Source organism: Larimichthys crocea, chromosome IV, assembly GCF_000972845.2.
Source record: "Larimichthys crocea isolate SSNF chromosome IV, L_crocea_2.0, whole genome shotgun sequence".
Lineage (NCBI taxonomy): Eukaryota > Metazoa > Chordata > Actinopteri > Sciaenidae > Larimichthys > Larimichthys crocea.
The window spans coordinates 258479-275896 of record NC_040014.1 but is presented as its reverse complement, the minus strand read 5'-3'; the positions used below and the strand labels follow the sequence as shown (position 1 = coordinate 275896).

At 40.9% G+C, this 17418-nt stretch overlaps 1 protein-coding gene across 8 annotated transcripts in view; it reads right to left on the bottom strand.

The window, feature by feature from the left end:
- ank1b (ankyrin 1, erythrocytic b) overlaps positions 1-17418 on the bottom strand; it is a 68267-nt gene that overhangs the window by 4554 nt on the left and 46295 nt on the right. For 6 of the 8 annotated variants that reach the window (XM_019260183.2, XM_027278589.1, XM_027278590.1 and 3 more), the window contains 16 exons: positions 16422-16646; positions 15639-15793; positions 15212-15423; positions 13233-13437; positions 12967-13063; positions 12661-12889; positions 12176-12304; positions 10511-10630; positions 9686-9770; positions 8487-8561; positions 8257-8388; positions 7906-8064; positions 7127-7198; positions 1176-1842; positions 903-1032; positions 392-463 (listed from right to left, as the gene is read on the bottom strand). In XM_019260183.2, coding sequence (XP_019115728.1) covers positions 392-463; positions 903-1032; positions 1176-1842; positions 7127-7198; positions 7906-8064; positions 8257-8388; positions 8487-8561; positions 9686-9770; positions 10511-10630; positions 12176-12304; positions 12661-12889; positions 12967-13063; positions 13233-13437; positions 15212-15423; positions 15639-15793; positions 16422-16646 — 2764 coding nt within the window. The remainder of the gene's footprint in view (positions 1-391; positions 464-902; positions 1033-1175; positions 1843-7126; positions 7199-7905; positions 8065-8256; positions 8389-8486; positions 8562-9685; positions 9771-10510; positions 10631-12175; positions 12305-12660; positions 12890-12966; positions 13064-13232; positions 13438-15211; positions 15424-15638; positions 15794-16421; positions 16647-17418) is intronic. The other 2 variants (XM_027278591.1, XM_027278592.1) reach the window with 2 other exon arrangements.

The following is a 17418-nucleotide window of genomic DNA, read 5'->3' as shown; positions in this document are numbered from 1 at the left end:
AATTTATTAGCCAATCAGGTTGGAAGCAATCACTTCCAAAACACATCACTGCCCGAGGCATGTTGTTCAATAGAACAAATCCATTTTTCACTAATGATGACGATGATGAAAGGTGGTGATGTCTCTTTTTCCTACCAACACTCAGTTTAAACAACCAGGTCTTGCATTCTTTAATATATCTATTAATATACGTCTTCAATTTCTTAATTTTTTAAATCCACATTATCATCCACTCGTCTGCTGATGGGAACAAAGATTTGGCTGGTGGCTTCTGTTAATTACCCACCCTTTGTGCCAGGCGTTGTGACTGATTCATGGTTGTCTGCTTGGGTTTACAGTGTTTGTGTGCGAGTATGATGCAGTGTACACAATTAAAACGTGACTGACTCACCTTTCGAGCGAGCGCATTTCCTTGTTCAGAAACAAACTGCGCCTCAGCAGCATAGTCTTCTTTCTCCTCTCCCTGTAGAAAAAGAACACCATTTACATATAAATAACAGTTCATAGTACTCCTTTGTTCATTTATAACACATTGTTTGCAATCAGAAATGTAAAAGAAAACAAAAAGGTATCAGTTATGGCAGATATTTCCCATGTGTTGTACCACACAACACATCATTCCCCTCAGGTTCATCAAAATTATCCATTTTGATGATTCTTGAGTTGTGAGTGAGACAAAAATTGTTGATGGTCACGAGCAAAAAAATGTTGATGATGTTCCCCCTCCGGGCGCAGGATGCGGCGGGTGGTCGGCGTAGCAACCTGACCTGGCCCCGCCTCAGCTCCTGTTCCCAAGCACGTTGACCTGCCTCCTGGTGAGAGAAGCCCAGCCCCCTGTCAAAAGGCTGCGTGCCCTGCAGGAGGCGCCCACGCAGCACATGAGAGTAACCCGTGTCACACACCGGAGTCAGCAGAGCCTCCTGGGCCACGCGCAAGCCTGGCACGTCACATCCTGATGACACCGAGCCCATCCAGCCCTGGAGGGAATCCTTGTCTGGTAAGTAAGGTTGAAACGCTCCGCCTCCCATCACTCTGGAGAGCAAAATGCATAAACACAGAGGGAGAGAGAAAGAAAAACAAAACAAAACAAAGCGATAAAGGGGATGTATTGCCATTTTGAACACAGACTGTGGAAAATGACGCACAAAGTTTGACTACAGTTACAGCTGACGTACCGGTTATCTCCATTATGCTCTGCATCCCGACTCAGTCCTGACATCTCACACAGCTGGGCATACACCTGTTGGCCTGCAACAACAGAAATCCCTTCCACTGAACCCAGCCCTACACCTCCACCTCCCCCTTTTGCTCCTCCTCCTGCTGCGAGGGCCTCCCCTCTCCTCCCATCCGACCTCTGACCTCCCAGCTGCCCGTTTAGGTTGACCTTGGGGACAGCGCCACTGGCCCTCACCCTGTCCCTTTCTGCCAGCGCAATTGCTAGCTCCTGTGGCGCCTCCTCTTCCTCCTCTTCCTCCACTTCCCCTTCCTCCTCCTCATCCTCCTCCTCTTCCTCCAGTTCCATGATGGAGCCACTGGCCCCGCTTGCTCCGCTGCTTGGGCGACCCAAGCTGCACGGAAGAGAGAGCGTGGCGCCCTCCGAGTCATCAGCCCGACTGCTGCCCTCCATTGATGAGTCTTCCACTGGAACCAGCGAGGGGCTGACCCCTGCTGGCCACACCTGAACGTCCATGATCTCCATTAATGTGTCTTCCTCGGTGGTGGCGATGGGGGCGCACTCGAGGCTGGAAACTTCTTGCCAGTAGGGCTCCGCGCCGAGCGGAGAGGGCAAGCTGTACTGCAAAGAGGCCGGCGACAGCAGCTCCTCCTGCACCAGCCCATAACCTGGAGGGAAGACAGAGGCGAGACAAGAGAAAGACTAACACCACGCAGGCACAGCCAGGGCGAAGATGGGGAGGTGGTGGATCGACTGTTTCTCCAACCTGTGAGGAAACAGTGGGGCTCAGCCCTGTCCCAATACACCAGGAAAGAGACTAGAGACTAGAATATCCTTCAATCCATTTCATTAAGTGTGAGACAGAAGATATATTGATCCTGAATCCAGATTGTGACTCCAATAAATCCCAGCAAGTATGTTTTATATACTCGTCTATGTTATAATACTTCATTACAATACTTCATTCTGAAATCAGCTTCCTTCATCTTGAAAATGTTGGTTTATCTAATTGGTGTACAGATATTTGGACTGATTTTCTTTCTGTTTGTGGGTTTGATCTAATTCACTTTAGGTTCTCGTCATTGGGACATGGCAATAAGAGTGAGGTGAGTGTCACAGGGGATTGGTGTATCATCCATTGTCTGTGAAGTGAATGACTCTAGTTTGTAAGAAACTGAATCTGCAGAACATCCACTGTGTTCCTTGATAAGTGAAAAAGAAAAGTGAGTCTAGAGTGATACAGTAAACTGATTGTGGGGTTGGTACGATATAAATGTATCTGAGAAAAGTGTTCCAGTTAGATTTTAGTATCCTGATTACAAATGGAGCTCATTAAGAGGCTGATCAAAAATGTACATCAAATCTGTTGGATTTACTTATAGCCAATAAGGAAATCACTATTTTCAGTGAAGTAAGTAAGCCTACAGGAAGTGGCCATCACAGATGTGTTCAGACGATTTCAAAAAGCAAATTTGCTCTTCTTTAGATCATCGTTGGTGGTGACCAATTCAGGCAGATTCTGCTTTTCCAGTAATGTCAAAATATTCTAGACAAGTGATCAGATGAAGCCCAGCAGCTGTGACACAAAGACCAATCATAAAATAAAACGTCTGTTATCGTTCCAACCCACGTTTCTGATTCTGCAGAGGAAAATGCAAGTTACTGTTTGACTTGCATTCTCCCATCGTTACACATCAGAGGCATGCATTTATATGTCTGCCCCCTGTACACACACACACACACACGCACACGCACACACACACACTACACACACACACACACACACACACACACACACTTCACATATAAATACAAATACACATTAGACAAAACTAATATGTTAAATACTTTTTTGTAATTGTAGTTTATAATAAAGTCAGTTTACATTATAATACACTATATATGGGTCTACATTTTATTATTATTATTACTACATTTTTAAAATATAATCAATCACCTGGTTGAAATATATACTGTTCTTCTGATAAGCCTAAGAAATATTCAGGAGGAGATAACAAATCAATTGATTGTAATTTATTAAAATATACTTTTGGGATATCTAACATTATTCATCACAATATTTTGCTGACACTAATGTATAAACAAAATACTTCATATATACACTGTTGGCTTCTTATATTTCTTTTTTGTTGTTGTTGTTCTACTTTGACTATGAGCAAGATGCCATTCACTGCAACAACACAAGCAAAATACATATGACACAAACACACTTTCAAATACTCAAACACACATTATATCCAAAGATGAATTATTATTTATACTATTCATTTCAAGGCAAAACAAAATAAATGGTATATTAATAATGTGTTTGACATTTATATCAAAACATGTATTTATATTTTGATTTATAGTACATGCTGAATACTCAAAAACACCTTATCTCTGAGGTTTAATGTCACTTAGGTTCAGTTTTTTGACATGTTGTCTGGGTACTGATCATCTTTCTAGTCTTAGTCTAGTCTCATCTTTAAGATACACAACTTGTTCACAGCTAGTATTTTTTCCTTTATTCACTTTTAAATATTTGATTGATTGGCATTTTGATTCATCATTTAAATTTAACACGGTTGAATGTCTGTTTAAGATACACAGTAAAACATATTCAACTTTAAACTAATACTTTGGAAATATTATGTAAAGAAACTTATAATGTATATGTTATATATGACTGGTGACTCTCACACATTTTTGTACATGTGACATGTTTAGGGGATTGACTGTAAGTAAAATAGTTTGGATAAATTGTTGCATCAGTGAAGTCAGATGAATGAAATAAGGTGATATTGTAAAACAGCAAAGAGTACTTCACCCATAATCTAAGTAAGGATGTGTTCACACTGTTCAGTGCTTCAGACCCCAAATCCACCAAGGTGCGATGTCACCTTGTGACAAACAAACTTTGGGGTAAAAACCACAAACATCTGGATAGTAATGTGCCTCAGATGGGGCTTTCAAAGAACAACCAAATATATAATGAGCTCAACCGTAAGATTTTATTAAAATCCTTTTAGTGTAAAATCAAATTAATCCTGTTATCATATTGCTTATGATGTTGAAATATGTCCCTTCACAATAAAATATTGCAATCAAAAGCTGACAGAGGGAGTTTTGCTTGTAAGAATCAGTTCATTACATCTCGTGTCCGATGTTCCAATCACTATGTGTCATGTCATCTCAAAAACAGCCTTTTTTTTAAACTTCATGATTGGAAATAATTACTTTTCTAGAATGATATCAATATATTTGCTGTATGGAAACTGCTTTAACGTGCAGCTGTGGTAACAGAAAGTGAGACACATTTCTACCAAGGCACTGTCTATATACACTATCTATAAACTGTACATTCAACTGACAGACTGACAGGTAAGCTTAACAGATAGATCCTCAGAGAGGTTTGATGCACTGCAATTCCTTTTTTTTTTTTCTTTGCAGAAACCCACAGTATATAACATAAAGATCCAGCTAAGGGCAGGAAATGATTGAATGAAACTATAGAAAACTATATACGTCTTATCTGACCTGCTAATAAGTACATTTTCTTTTTCTAGGTAGGTTTCTAAGAAAGGGGATCTTCTATCTATAAGATGAATTTTACTTACATCCGATCTAAAAACTACACAAATCCATAGCTCTGACCAGTAAGAAAAAGAATGTATTAATGTATTAATGGGTGAAATACTTCTTTACTGTGTAATTAGTAATAGTATAATAGCATTTTTGTGCATATCCACTAAAATGTGAGTAATCGTGTGTGTTTGTGTGTGTGTGTGTGTGTGTGTGTGTGTGTGTGTGTTTCTGGGATGGTACAGGGCCAGGAGGATGAGCGGTGGCGTCAGAATGAGGTGAGCAGGGAGAAATGGGTCAGAATAGGAATGAGATTTAGAATGAGTTAGATGAATCTGGGTTAGCCTTTCCCTTCACTCCTGCTATTTAAACACAAACACAAAGGTGTCATAGGCACAGGATGTAAGTGAAGCACAAATAAACTCCACAGTGAAAAAAAACAAACAAAAACATAACACGCTGCACAGCACGCTACCCACGTCACCACTGTACACACACACACTCACATATACACAAATACTGCACTCATATTAAATTACAGATGAACATACACACACAAACACACAGGTGAGCCTCACATGTACAGAACACACACACACTCGAACCAATACACAAACACACCTCACAGCAATATCCCTGCTGGCAGATAACGTTCAGACAATGTTACCAGTGAGTCCGTCATCAGACTTGGGCAAAGCATACATGATGAAAATCGAATCAAACACGTACCCCACTACATGTATTTATATAGCTTATTATTTTGCCCATGAATGAAAGACATGTCACAGCAACATTGTCCGTTGAACATTATGTGTTATGCAGCTGACCCTGTGTTACAGCGTAGCATTAAAAACAACACACCATTTATTTTACAGGAAAGGAAAGAAAAAAAACACACATTTGTTTGTTAATATAGCATTAAAACCAAGACCAGAATACACACATTGAACAGAGGAAACATTTTACACTGTGAGGAAAACTTCATACATTGAAAGCATGCCGTGCACATAAAGATGTCAGAATCAAAAACAGCAAACTTTATTATGTTCAAGAAAACTCCACACGCACAACTCACACTAACTGCACTCACAGAAATCATCTTAAATAGACCTGGGTAAATCTGTATTTTAAAATATTTTGGCATACTTGTGTAAAAACAAAATATTCATACACATACATTTTTTTGCAAGCTGAAGTAAAGAAAATGATTTGACTTTGCTTGACAAAGTCAGCTGCAATTAACTAAAGCCCAGGTCTGAAACACACTCACTCCCGCACACATACAAACACACGCACGAACAGATACCGTAACAGCAAAGCATGCAGCATGCACATGCACAAACTGTAGTACACACACAGAGCTGGATTGAGAGAGGAGGAGGAGGAGGAGAGGGTCCCCGCTCGACTGAACGAGGGAGGAGCGCGGGAAAATAAGATGACAAGAGAGGAGGAGGAGGCCCAGAGGTCAACATGAGGTCATATGATGTCAGAGGTCGGACAGGAAGAGCTGTGAGGAAGAAGAGCAGGAGAGGGGAAGAGGAGGAGGAGGAGGAGGAGGAGCAGCAGCAGGGCGGCTGGGCAGCAGATATGACATGTCAGATTTCAGAGAGACTGAAAGTAGGACGGGAAGAGAGACTGTCCTGAGCAAAAGACAAAAGTCAAAGACTGCTAGAACATCGTAACAATGTCTGCTGTCGATCAAACTTTGTCAGAAGTGAAATTCTGTCTTGTTCTCAGGGAGAGAAAGACAGACAGAAGGAAGGAAAGAAAGAGCGATAGAAACAAGGTATGACGGCCCAGAGCACGCTATCATCTGTGTACTAGCGCCACTTTTAACTAGTGTATCCATCCCAGACATACACACAAGCATGTATGTGTGCACACACACAGGCATGTATGTGTGCACACACAAGCATGTATGTGTGCACACACAAGCATGTATGTGTGCACATACTCACACAGGCACACGTCATCTAAACAATTTCAAACACACACACAAAATCATGTATTATCCATATGTTAAGTATCGGCCTGTTTAGCATTAGTTAACCCTTAAAATCCTGTCAGCAACGGCGAAAGTGACTTATCCTCTTTTCTCATATCCAGTGAGGAGAATAAGAACCATCATGTTCAGGGCTCAAGTATGAGGTGTGAAAAACTGTAACTGAAAAAGAAAAAATGACTTGTGGCCCCAGTGAGGAATGCACAGAGGCGGTATTAGTGCATGCTGCAAAAGGCTGGAGTTCATGGTGGGAGAATGACACCATTCCTCAGACTTCAAAAACATAATTTGAAATTCATTATCATCATCATCATCATGTCATGAGCAGCAAACCACCATGCAGCCCGAGTTCAACTTCAACTTACCCCTTCTGAAAAACGGGGGTCTAATAACTCGTGGCTTGCGCACTAGGCGCGGTGGCCTTGTGTCCGTGACCTCTTGTGGAGCAACAGAGACAAGGTAAAATGGCTGTTACCCAGACTCACAGGGAAGCAGGGAAGTTTTCAGAGGTGGAAAGTAAATGAGAACAACAGCTCACCTTATCGTGCTGAGGAATTTTGTCTCAGATTTTTAGTAGTGCTGACTATACCGGCTGTTGTGACCAATGCTTTTGTTTACAAAAAAAAAAGAAGCATTCGAGTAAATAAATCCTGAAGAAATAATTGTTAAATTAGTGTGGAATCATGGTGATTTTTAATCAACATAGAGAAATTACTTATTTTTACAATGAATTTTCTTGTAATAATTGAATTGACTGCTGATTCCTTGTAAATATGTCTGGATATCCTGTATAAACTTTCCATTTCTGATTGTTACACATCATCATGTGACAATAAAACAAGCCTAACATCGCATATATATATATATGTCAAAACTTTTTTAACAATCAAAACTTTTGAAATTTTCATAATATATTTTGAATGAAGAAGATTCTCCATTAAAACAAATGCATTTGTAACTTTAAATTAAAATAGTGACATGACCAATAACTAACCTTGGTGATTGTTTAGCTTTAAGGTAACTACGGCATAGCAGAATGTTTTGCTCTTTACATGTAGCATGGTAAGGCACTGTACATTGATTAGGGTATGTGTCTAAATGTTGCTTGTCTGATGTGGTATTTGATGTGTTTGTGTAGTCTTACCATTAATGACACTGGGGGACAGCAGGCTGGAGTCACGGTCGCTGAGTCGACAGGCACCCTCCTCTAAAGAACCTGCTGCTGGCTGTGGAGCCTGACCCTCCAGAGAGGTTACAATGTCTGCACGATCAATGTTTTTCAGAGCGGTGTACAGGCTCTCCACTGACAAGAAACACATCGATAGGGAGGGGCGTGGGAGACAAAAGAGAAAGAGAGGGAAAGAAAGACGGTAACAGGGAATTCAAGAAAGATTCGTCATATTAAAAGACATTAAATTACTTTAGTAATCAACATCTGTGACAGTTTGCACATAGTGATGACTAATACAGTATTTAAGCAGCTAACTTGACTTACTCTTGGCCCTTTTGCCTTCTCTGCTGGCCCACAAGTTGAGCAGAGCAGAACTTTGATCAAGGAGGGAGTTGGGATTCTCCACACGGATCCTATTGATGTCGTCCACACTGAACTGAAGCTCCCGTGCCAACTCTTGACAAACAGACATGTCGAGTAGATAAATAGATAACACACAGTAACAAACAGATGCAGGAGTTGGATCGATCCTCTGATTTTTTTAAATGACTGACCTGCCCAGCTCAAACCCAGCTGCTCAGATATGATGTTGATCTTGAGCTCAGTCCTCTCCATGGCATTCACTGTGGCTAAAGAGAAAGGAAAAATACTAGTGTGATTAAGACAAATAAGTGTACGTTCACTTTACTAAAGTGATTATAATGTAACTGACTGTAATTTAGAGTATACAGTATCTAAGTTCAGGACAGTCCAGCTGACATTCTAGTAACTAAGTCTAAATTTATTCAGAGCTTGAATCAGGTTAATGTTGGGATTTAACTTAAAACTATCCAAATGTGTGTTACTGACAAATGTTCAAATACTGCAAACAGTTGCTATTCTTAATCTAGTCCTAAAAGATTTGATGTTGACTCGAGTTTCTATTACAGTTATTATTGGCACTACTTACCTTAACAAAAGCATTGCTCTGTTGAAGAAAATAAGCAGTACCCACATTGTTTTTGTCCAAATAATCCTCAGGGTCAGCACACCATATGGACAGGGAAGTCAGAATTCGGGGTTCATTCAGGTGCTAGCCCCACCAATCAAAGTAGCATTCAGTAACCATTATAGAGGGACTGAGGTGCAATGTAGCAGCGCTGTGTACTTGATAGACAGAAAAGACCTTTCACCTTCACCCCCCTCCCCCATCTGCAACGTTTGAACCAACCCGAATGGCCATCTTGACTCTGTTCATTTACCACAGGCCAATCAATAGGAGGACTCCTCTGTCTAGCTCCACTGCGAGGTCCTGCCCATTCCCAGTGCTAAGCTACAGTGCTAATGCTATCAGTATCTGCTGCCATGCCATTGGAAATCGCAGTGGAGACACCAGCGCCATGCAAACCAATCACAGAAGTCATTCATCTGTTGTCATAGCTTCCAGGACACTCAGGAAAGAGAAGGTTAATTTGCCATGTGCCATGGAGCCATTAAAGGTCTTGTTGGGGACTGCTGCACAACTTTTGTCGCACATTCAATACGATTTCTTCTAACTGCACTGCAAAGAACTCTGGGCCATACTGTTGAGCAGTGCATTGCATCCAAGGCTCAGTCTTTGTGCCATGCGTGCACACGAGACAAAGAGGGGGATATAGAGAGAGCAGAGTGGGAAGCAAAGGGTTGTGGGTAAAGGGGCAGTGCAACATTCAGTGCCCGTCTCCACAGTGTATTACTCAGGAGAGGGCTGAAGGTCAGGCAGTGAAGGACTCACCCACACCAGGCTCGTTTAGTGCACTGTAGCGTTCCCTCAGGGCAAGAGGCGTTAAAGTTCGCCTACGCTCCTCACTTCCAACAACCTAAAAAATAAATAAAAACAACAAAATCGTGTCATGACTACATTGCAATAGTTTGAAGTGTAATTTACGTAGCCCTGTTTAAAGTGCATGTCACCACCCTGATTAATAGGTCACAAACAGTAAAAACTGCTTTACTTGTACCCTATATAGTCCATTACGAGAATTAAAGGGTGTGACAGCGGGCCCACAGTAATAAGCGAATTTTTACCATATTTTACATACAGACCCCTTCAAGAGAATGCTCATGCCTTGTTTAGTTAGTAACTAAAGTCAGTAACTCATATAGTTAAGAATACAGGGGGCTTCAAGCTGTTTCAAGGAATATGTATAAGGTTAGTGACAAATATTACATTAAAATATTACATTTAATTACATTTGTGTTTGTGAAGTGTTTTTTTCATCGTTTTTTTCAAATAACATTTTTTGTGTTATTTTTTCCTAGTGTTTTGGTCTCCCAGTTTTCCTGAACCTTGCCTGCCTCATCGGCTTTTGAATATTGTCTGCTCCTTCATTCATTTATACAGTACTTGCATTTATTGAGTAGTTTATTACACATCAGACGTCCTTAAGCATGATATGACTTACTAGCTATACACCTTATAGAAAAACTTTACTGACTTCTTAGGAGAATGTCACGTACGCAGACCTCTGTCTCAGCATCAACGTCTACAGAAACACACACACAAATATTTGTGTGCGTGTGTGTGTGTGTGGGGAGGTGTTTGCATGCCAGTCCTTACCTTGACACATGGTGGCATGGTTATGTTAAGGTTACACAGTACATGCTGTGTGTCCTCGTACTTGGTGCACTTCCGCAGAAATGATAAAAACCCAGCGGCCTCCTTGTTACTATCTCTGACCTAATGTAGTGACGTGATGAACGGAGGGAGAGAGAGAGAGAGAGAGAGAGAGAGAGAGAGAGAGAGTGAAGAGAGAGAGAGAGAGAGTGAAGAGAGAAAGAAAGAGAAGAAGAAAATAGAAAGAGAAATAAAAGGAGAGAATAGTGGAAAAATAAGAAGCCAGATAGAGGGATGAAAGAGAGAAGGGTGGATAAAAAGAGTAGGCAAAGATGAAGGAAGTGACAGAAAGAGACAGAACACATGCAAAGAGAAGAAAGTGAAGCAGAACAAGAGAGAGAGAGGAGAAGAAAGAGGAGGAGGAGGAAGAAAAACATATCAAAACGGGTATTAGATCGCTCCACAATGTCTCGAGCATGTGGCGCAGTAACATGGGACGAGAAGCAGGGGGAAACAGGGATGATAGCAGTCCACAGGCAGAGAGGGAGAGATTTACCTGCACATTTTACCTGGACGTCTGTCAGACCAGACAGTTACAGAGTGACCGTGAGAGAGAGAAAGAGAGACAGTGAGACAGACACATACAGGACAGGCAAGGCCGCAAGATAGGAAGGCAGGCAAAGAAAGTGAGGGAGTCACAGGACATGCAAACAATTACCCAAGAGAGTCGACAGGTAGATAGGTAAGTTGTTTGTTGCTTGGCTACACTGTGATAAAAATATATTTATCAAAGTATTCAACTAGCTGATACTGAACAGTAGTGTGTGTCACACTGACAGACAAAGAAATGGATTACCAAACGAAACACACAATGAAAAGACAATAAAATAAATGACAGAAATATGACAACACAGACATGAAAAAGGCACACAGTGTGAAAACAGACAAGGCAAGAGAGGAGGGTTAAACCACATCAATAAAATGCAGAAGGACAAAAAGAGACTAAGAAAATACAATTATGATCAGAGAGGACTAATTTGTAACCAGAGGAACACATTTAAAAAACACAGTAATCAAATCAGGGAGGTGTTCATTATCAAACATTCATCAAACGTAATTTGACCAAAATAAAATCGAAAGAGACGGAAAAAAAATCTGGGACAAATCTGGACATTTTTTAACTTGCTAAGAAAGAATGAACAGGATTCGACAACCACAGAGAAGAATGGACTGACTGACAGACATACACCGATCAGAAAATGTGTTGATATATATCAAAAATAGAATATAAAAGTAGAGACAAAAAAATTTGACTTAATATTAGAGAGAAATTATGCCTCTAATTTCACAGTTTTTTTGGGTGTAGATGTTCCTTTCTTGGTGTAGTGTTGCTGTGGACCTGAATGAGTGCAGAGAGAAAACATCGTCCTAACTTACATGCTAATAGAGAGACAAACTGAGACTGTCTGACAGATATGACAGTGATAAGCAGACACACAAAAACCACCGTAATGAACAGGGTGAACAGGTTGTTTGGGTGATCAGCAGGTCACTAACTGGTGAGAGGATCCTTGACACACTGAACTGAACAAACAGAACCACAGTACAGTATGAATACGTAGCGAGTGATAGAAAAGCAGGCATATGAACGGTCAGATGGAGACAGACCTTGACGGAGACAGGCAGCCTGTTATCTCTGAAGGCCTGGAAGCTGAAGCTGCGAGGCTGCTGGGTGGCCTTCCTGATCGGCACTAGGTTCCCAGAACACTCAAGGTGCAGCGGCATGCCCTCCATCAGCTGCAGAAAGGTTCACAAAATGTTAAAGGTGACAAGATAAATCATAACAGATAGAGACTCTGAGATGGACATCATGCATCATTGTTAACCGCTTTACTATGCTTGGGCTATTTATTGTATATTGTTTATGTTTGTTGTGATCAGGGCATTGCTGTAAAAGAGCTATTTGCTTAGTCAAGGTTTCCCTGAATATAGAACGTAATAATAATAAAAAATAAAAATAAAAAACGCAAATTATTCTTATAGTAAGTGAAAATTATAACACTGTCTGGGGACTACAGTATGTTTTAGGTTGCCATAACACCTTTCCTCTTTTTGTGAACTTGGCAACATATTCCTTTGACCCCTGTGCTGACCTCAATGTCTCGACTGCGGGCCACTTCGGTGAAGTTTTCATGCAGCTCCAGCGTTTTGTCCATCTTGTCGTCTGTCATGCAGTAACAACGTAGGCGTCCCTCTCGCGCCTCATTCATCTTTGCAAAAACAACAAACTTGGCCATATATGGGACAGACATCAGCTCCCGGTACAGCAAATTGGCAAAGGTCACTGCTTCTGCCGTGCGTGGACAGTCTGCCAGCCAGAATCTGGCAAAAGGACAAAAGAGAAGGTTGAATTCACATTCAGAGGTGTGCCTAAGTGCGGGGAAGGAAAGCTGACTCACCTTGCAGAAACATTAGTGGTAAAGTTAGCGCAGTTGTTGGCATACATCAGCTTAGTGGTTCCGGTGATGTCCTCCCACTGAGCTGGTGCTGTGCCACCTGACACACAAAAACCACACTGTGTCATTCATGCTCTGATAACCAAGGGAACAGATGCCTACACCTTTTTACAGCACATTTTATGTACGTCCAAAAAAGTATCAAAATAATAGAAAAACTTAGAAATTACTTTACAGAGAAAGCTTGAAACTTCCAAAATGGATCCTACCAATGACACTACACAGGAGGCGCAAGCTGGTGGTATCACCCTCCCCAGCATCCCGAGGACTCTCCCTCCAGGATGGTGGCAAAGGGATCCGCAACCCAATTGGACGGTGAAATTTGCGTCGGCGTGGCTCGATGGTAACCACTGGGCTGAAGGTCGCCTGGTTACCGAGCTGTCGAGTCAGCAGTTCATCAGGGATTGGCTGCGCCTGAGGTGGTGGAGGAAAAGGTTATTAAATAGGAAGCTGTCAGAATGCACAGTTAAAAGGATATGGAGTTGAAGAAGGCTGGGTACATAAAATATGTGAGAGATAAACTCAAGCAGAAACATAATATAAAAGCGGAAATATAGAGTAGGTGATCTAAAAAGAGTAAATAGCAGGAAATAGAAATAAAAAGAAGATACAAAAACAAAAGAGAGCAACACAGAATGCAACAGACATCAAAATCGCAGCCATACTCACACATGCAACCAATTCATATTTTACACCTGACCCAACTCAGATCAGTGCACCATCTCGTCAGTGTGGCTCACAACTTAAATCAGGTAACTGAGGAGTGATGAATGGCTGGATAAAAGGAAAACATAAACAGAGCAGCATAAGGCAAAGCAAAAACTCATGCAATTCCCTTAAATAGCATCAATGCTGTGATAAATCAGTGCTTTGACAGACAATGTGAACAATGTACACTGAGGACAAAAACAAAACTGAAATGTAGAACCCATAATCTGACGTAATCCTTCTGTCGTGAAAAATAAAACTGAGTGGAGGTGTTGTGTGAATAGAGGATTCGGCAGGAGTGTTTGCCAAGTTCCCATATGTGTGTCTGTGGAGGTCTGGATGACTGTCAATCAGGCCAACATTTGCCAGAAGCTCCGGTTTGGCAGGACAGACACCACGTGTTACAAATGCTAAATTAAAAACGGTGCGGTATGGTAAGGCTGAGATACTCCTCAGGTCATGTCACCTAGTTCTTGGTAACAGCATTTGCAGGCAGATGTAAACTTTAAGTCATATCCTAAAGGTCATGACAACTGGATAGATATTTCTACATTTCTCTTATGTAGATAATAATATCAACTTGGATTACTGCTGATGTAGACATCAGGTCAAGTTTTTAGGGAGTGTAAACTTATAAAATAACCTGTAGATCTTAATGTTTTACATCATTAATATTTTAGTCATTTACTATAATAATCCATATCTTAAATTACTGCTGATGGTCTTTATAGTGCTTTAGATTTTTAATACTTTCTTTAGTTGGTTATTGGATATGTATGGTTAGTATGGAAGGTGGACTTGTTGCCGGAGAGGTGCTAGTTCACCTTGAGCAAGGTACTGAACCTTTAACCACTCCCAGGGCGCTGCTATATGGCTGCCCACCATCTCTCACAATTGCATGTCTGTGACTCCTTTGTGTGTGTGTGTGTGGTTGTACTGCATGTAAAACTTGAGTGAAAAAAGAATTTTCCCTCGAGGGATCAATAAAGTATGTATTACGTTTTGTTCTATTCAGTAAAATGTGATTTGATGTTCACTGTGATGAATGAATGTATCTGTCTGAAGTCAGCAGTAAGGTGTACAAATCCACTCTCAGTGACTGATGCCTTCATATGACATATTCAGGCTCATTTGTCAAACAGGCAGAACATCAACTTCAGGACGTGAAATCTGTCAAATCTCAGTGAATGCAGTGAAACAGAATTTACGCAGGTAAGAACACTGGCATAGACTGTTAAGTCCCAGAGTGAGACTCAGCTGCTTTGTAATTCAAACACGTGCCTTGAGTAATTTCTGAAAAGTACCAGATTGTCTCTGTTGTACAAACAAAATAAAAACCCAAGCAATTATGGAAGATCTGCATTTGATCTATCTTGTGTTTTTCGAATATGCAATTGCCTCTCCTCTTCATGATACCTTCTCATTCATATCTCAAGCCCTCTACTTTGTTTGCACTCCAATTTTCGACTCCTCTCCTTACCTGCAGGCCCAATCTCACTTTCTTAGTGACAGCCGTCTCAGGGAAGATGGCCTCGACGTGGGGTACCAACTTAGTGGTCAGCCTGCCACCCTCTGGACCAATCAGATCGCTCTCTTGCTGAACACGGGAGACTACAGCGAAATATAGAGGGAAGTCGGTGGAGATGATTCGACGGATTCTCTTCTTCTCCAGCTCGTCTTGACTCTCCAAGTCTAGACACAGGAAGGAGTGCAGAGGAGGTAAGTTTTTTGTATATTGTTGCACGTGCTCAGGTGAGACAAAGTGTACTTCTGTGTTGTTGTTTAGACAACAAAGTATCCTCTCCCTGTGCCCTTGTTTTGCAACTTCAGGATCATAAATAAGGATTAAGACTGACACATTCTGCAACCGTGCAATGTCTTGCCAAAAGCCATTCATTCACACTGACCTTCATCCATGCCATTCAGAATAGTTTCCAGCACTTCGTCGCCGTAGCGATTGCGATGTTCCTTCCAGACCGAGCCATTTTCACTGCGGAGGACCACAAGCTCACGGTCCCCTCGTGCCAGTGAGGCAAAATGGGGGATTTCTACAATTACAGGCCTGTGAAAGAAAAAAACAAAAAAACCTGCCTTAAAATCTGGTAGTGAATCAGGAGTCAGTCATGTTCTTCTGTTTAACATACAGAGCATCATGGATAAGTTGGATATAAGAGAATAAATAAATCACAAAAATAAACGTAGTAACAAGTAAGATTATACTATTATTTTCAGCATCTCTCTGAGATGTGCAAAATGAACAATGTCCACTAGATGGCATGTTCATCATTAACTTATAACTTATAACAAATGAAACAAGATACACAGAACACATTATTATTATTATTATTATTATTATTATTATCATCATCATCATGATCATCATCTTGCACAAATCCAGTGTAAATCATTCTTACTTGTAGTTTCTGTTTCAGCTGATATGTTAATTATATTTAATAATCTTTAAAACAATTTCATAAATCTTACAATTTAATGATGAGAATATCAAGTATACAATATTGTTGAGCAATTTTATGTTCTATATTCCCTCAACCCTGATTATTATTTGCAAGGACTGCCACATATTGCTAACATAAATTCACATATGAGTATACACAAACACAAAATTATGCAATTTTTACTTGAAACTATTTTAAATCTGTACATGCAGTAAATTCAAAACGCTGTCTCACCCAAGGAACTGCATACTGGATGGCCCTAGGGAGATGATACGGCTTGCTAGCCCCTCCCCCTCCACCAATGGAGGAGGTGTGGTCAGTTTCTGAGGTTTGACCAGACGGCAAGTAATGCGGGTCGGGGCGGTGCACGTTCGAGGAGGAATGATGACGCGCAGGCCATGGTGTCGGCTGCCTCGCATGGAGCCTCCTCGAGCGTCCACCATGAAACTCACCAGGAAGCTGAGAGTCAAACAGTGAAATGAAATGAAAGGTTCAGACGATCACTTCATCATCTTTAAACTTATTATGATCAAGAGGCGGTCAGCATTAAGTAAAACAGGCGCCTGAAATTTTATCAGTCAATACTTGGCTTTACTTTCTGCTGAATGAGACAGTTGTGGTTTTGTTCTGTAGTGTTTTGAATTGATCTGGCTTCTGTCTGAGTGATTCATACATTAGACACCATTACTATGAGGGTGCCCTTTTCATTTGACTGTCTAAATATGGGAGGGGAGAACAGGCCATCTGGAGCAGCCAATACAGGCAGCAAGAATAACACAAAATGATTTCCCATGCTGTGTGATCCTGCATTAGACAGGCAGCTTCATACAGATGTGTGGCAGAGTGACTCTTTCCCCTTAACACCTTTACTTTATATTCTGCTTTTCACAAGCTAACTCATTGTGATGTGCATAAATTATGACTAGGCAGACTTAATGAATGAATATTTTCAAACATTATGAAATTTAAATACCGATGTATGAACAATACGGACACAGTTTATGATCAGCAAGTGACCAACATGCATAATTTATGCATCATTCCATTTGCAGGATAAATTCTGGGTTAAATAATTATAATAAGTAGAAAAAACAGCAAAATATTATATATTATAAAGATTATTTTGGACATTTGCTAGTGCAGTATGAAGTGGGGTGATTGGTGGAGCATCTGTAGCTCAGTCTTAGCCATTGATCATCAATATTGATGTTTTGGGAAGTCATAACTTCAG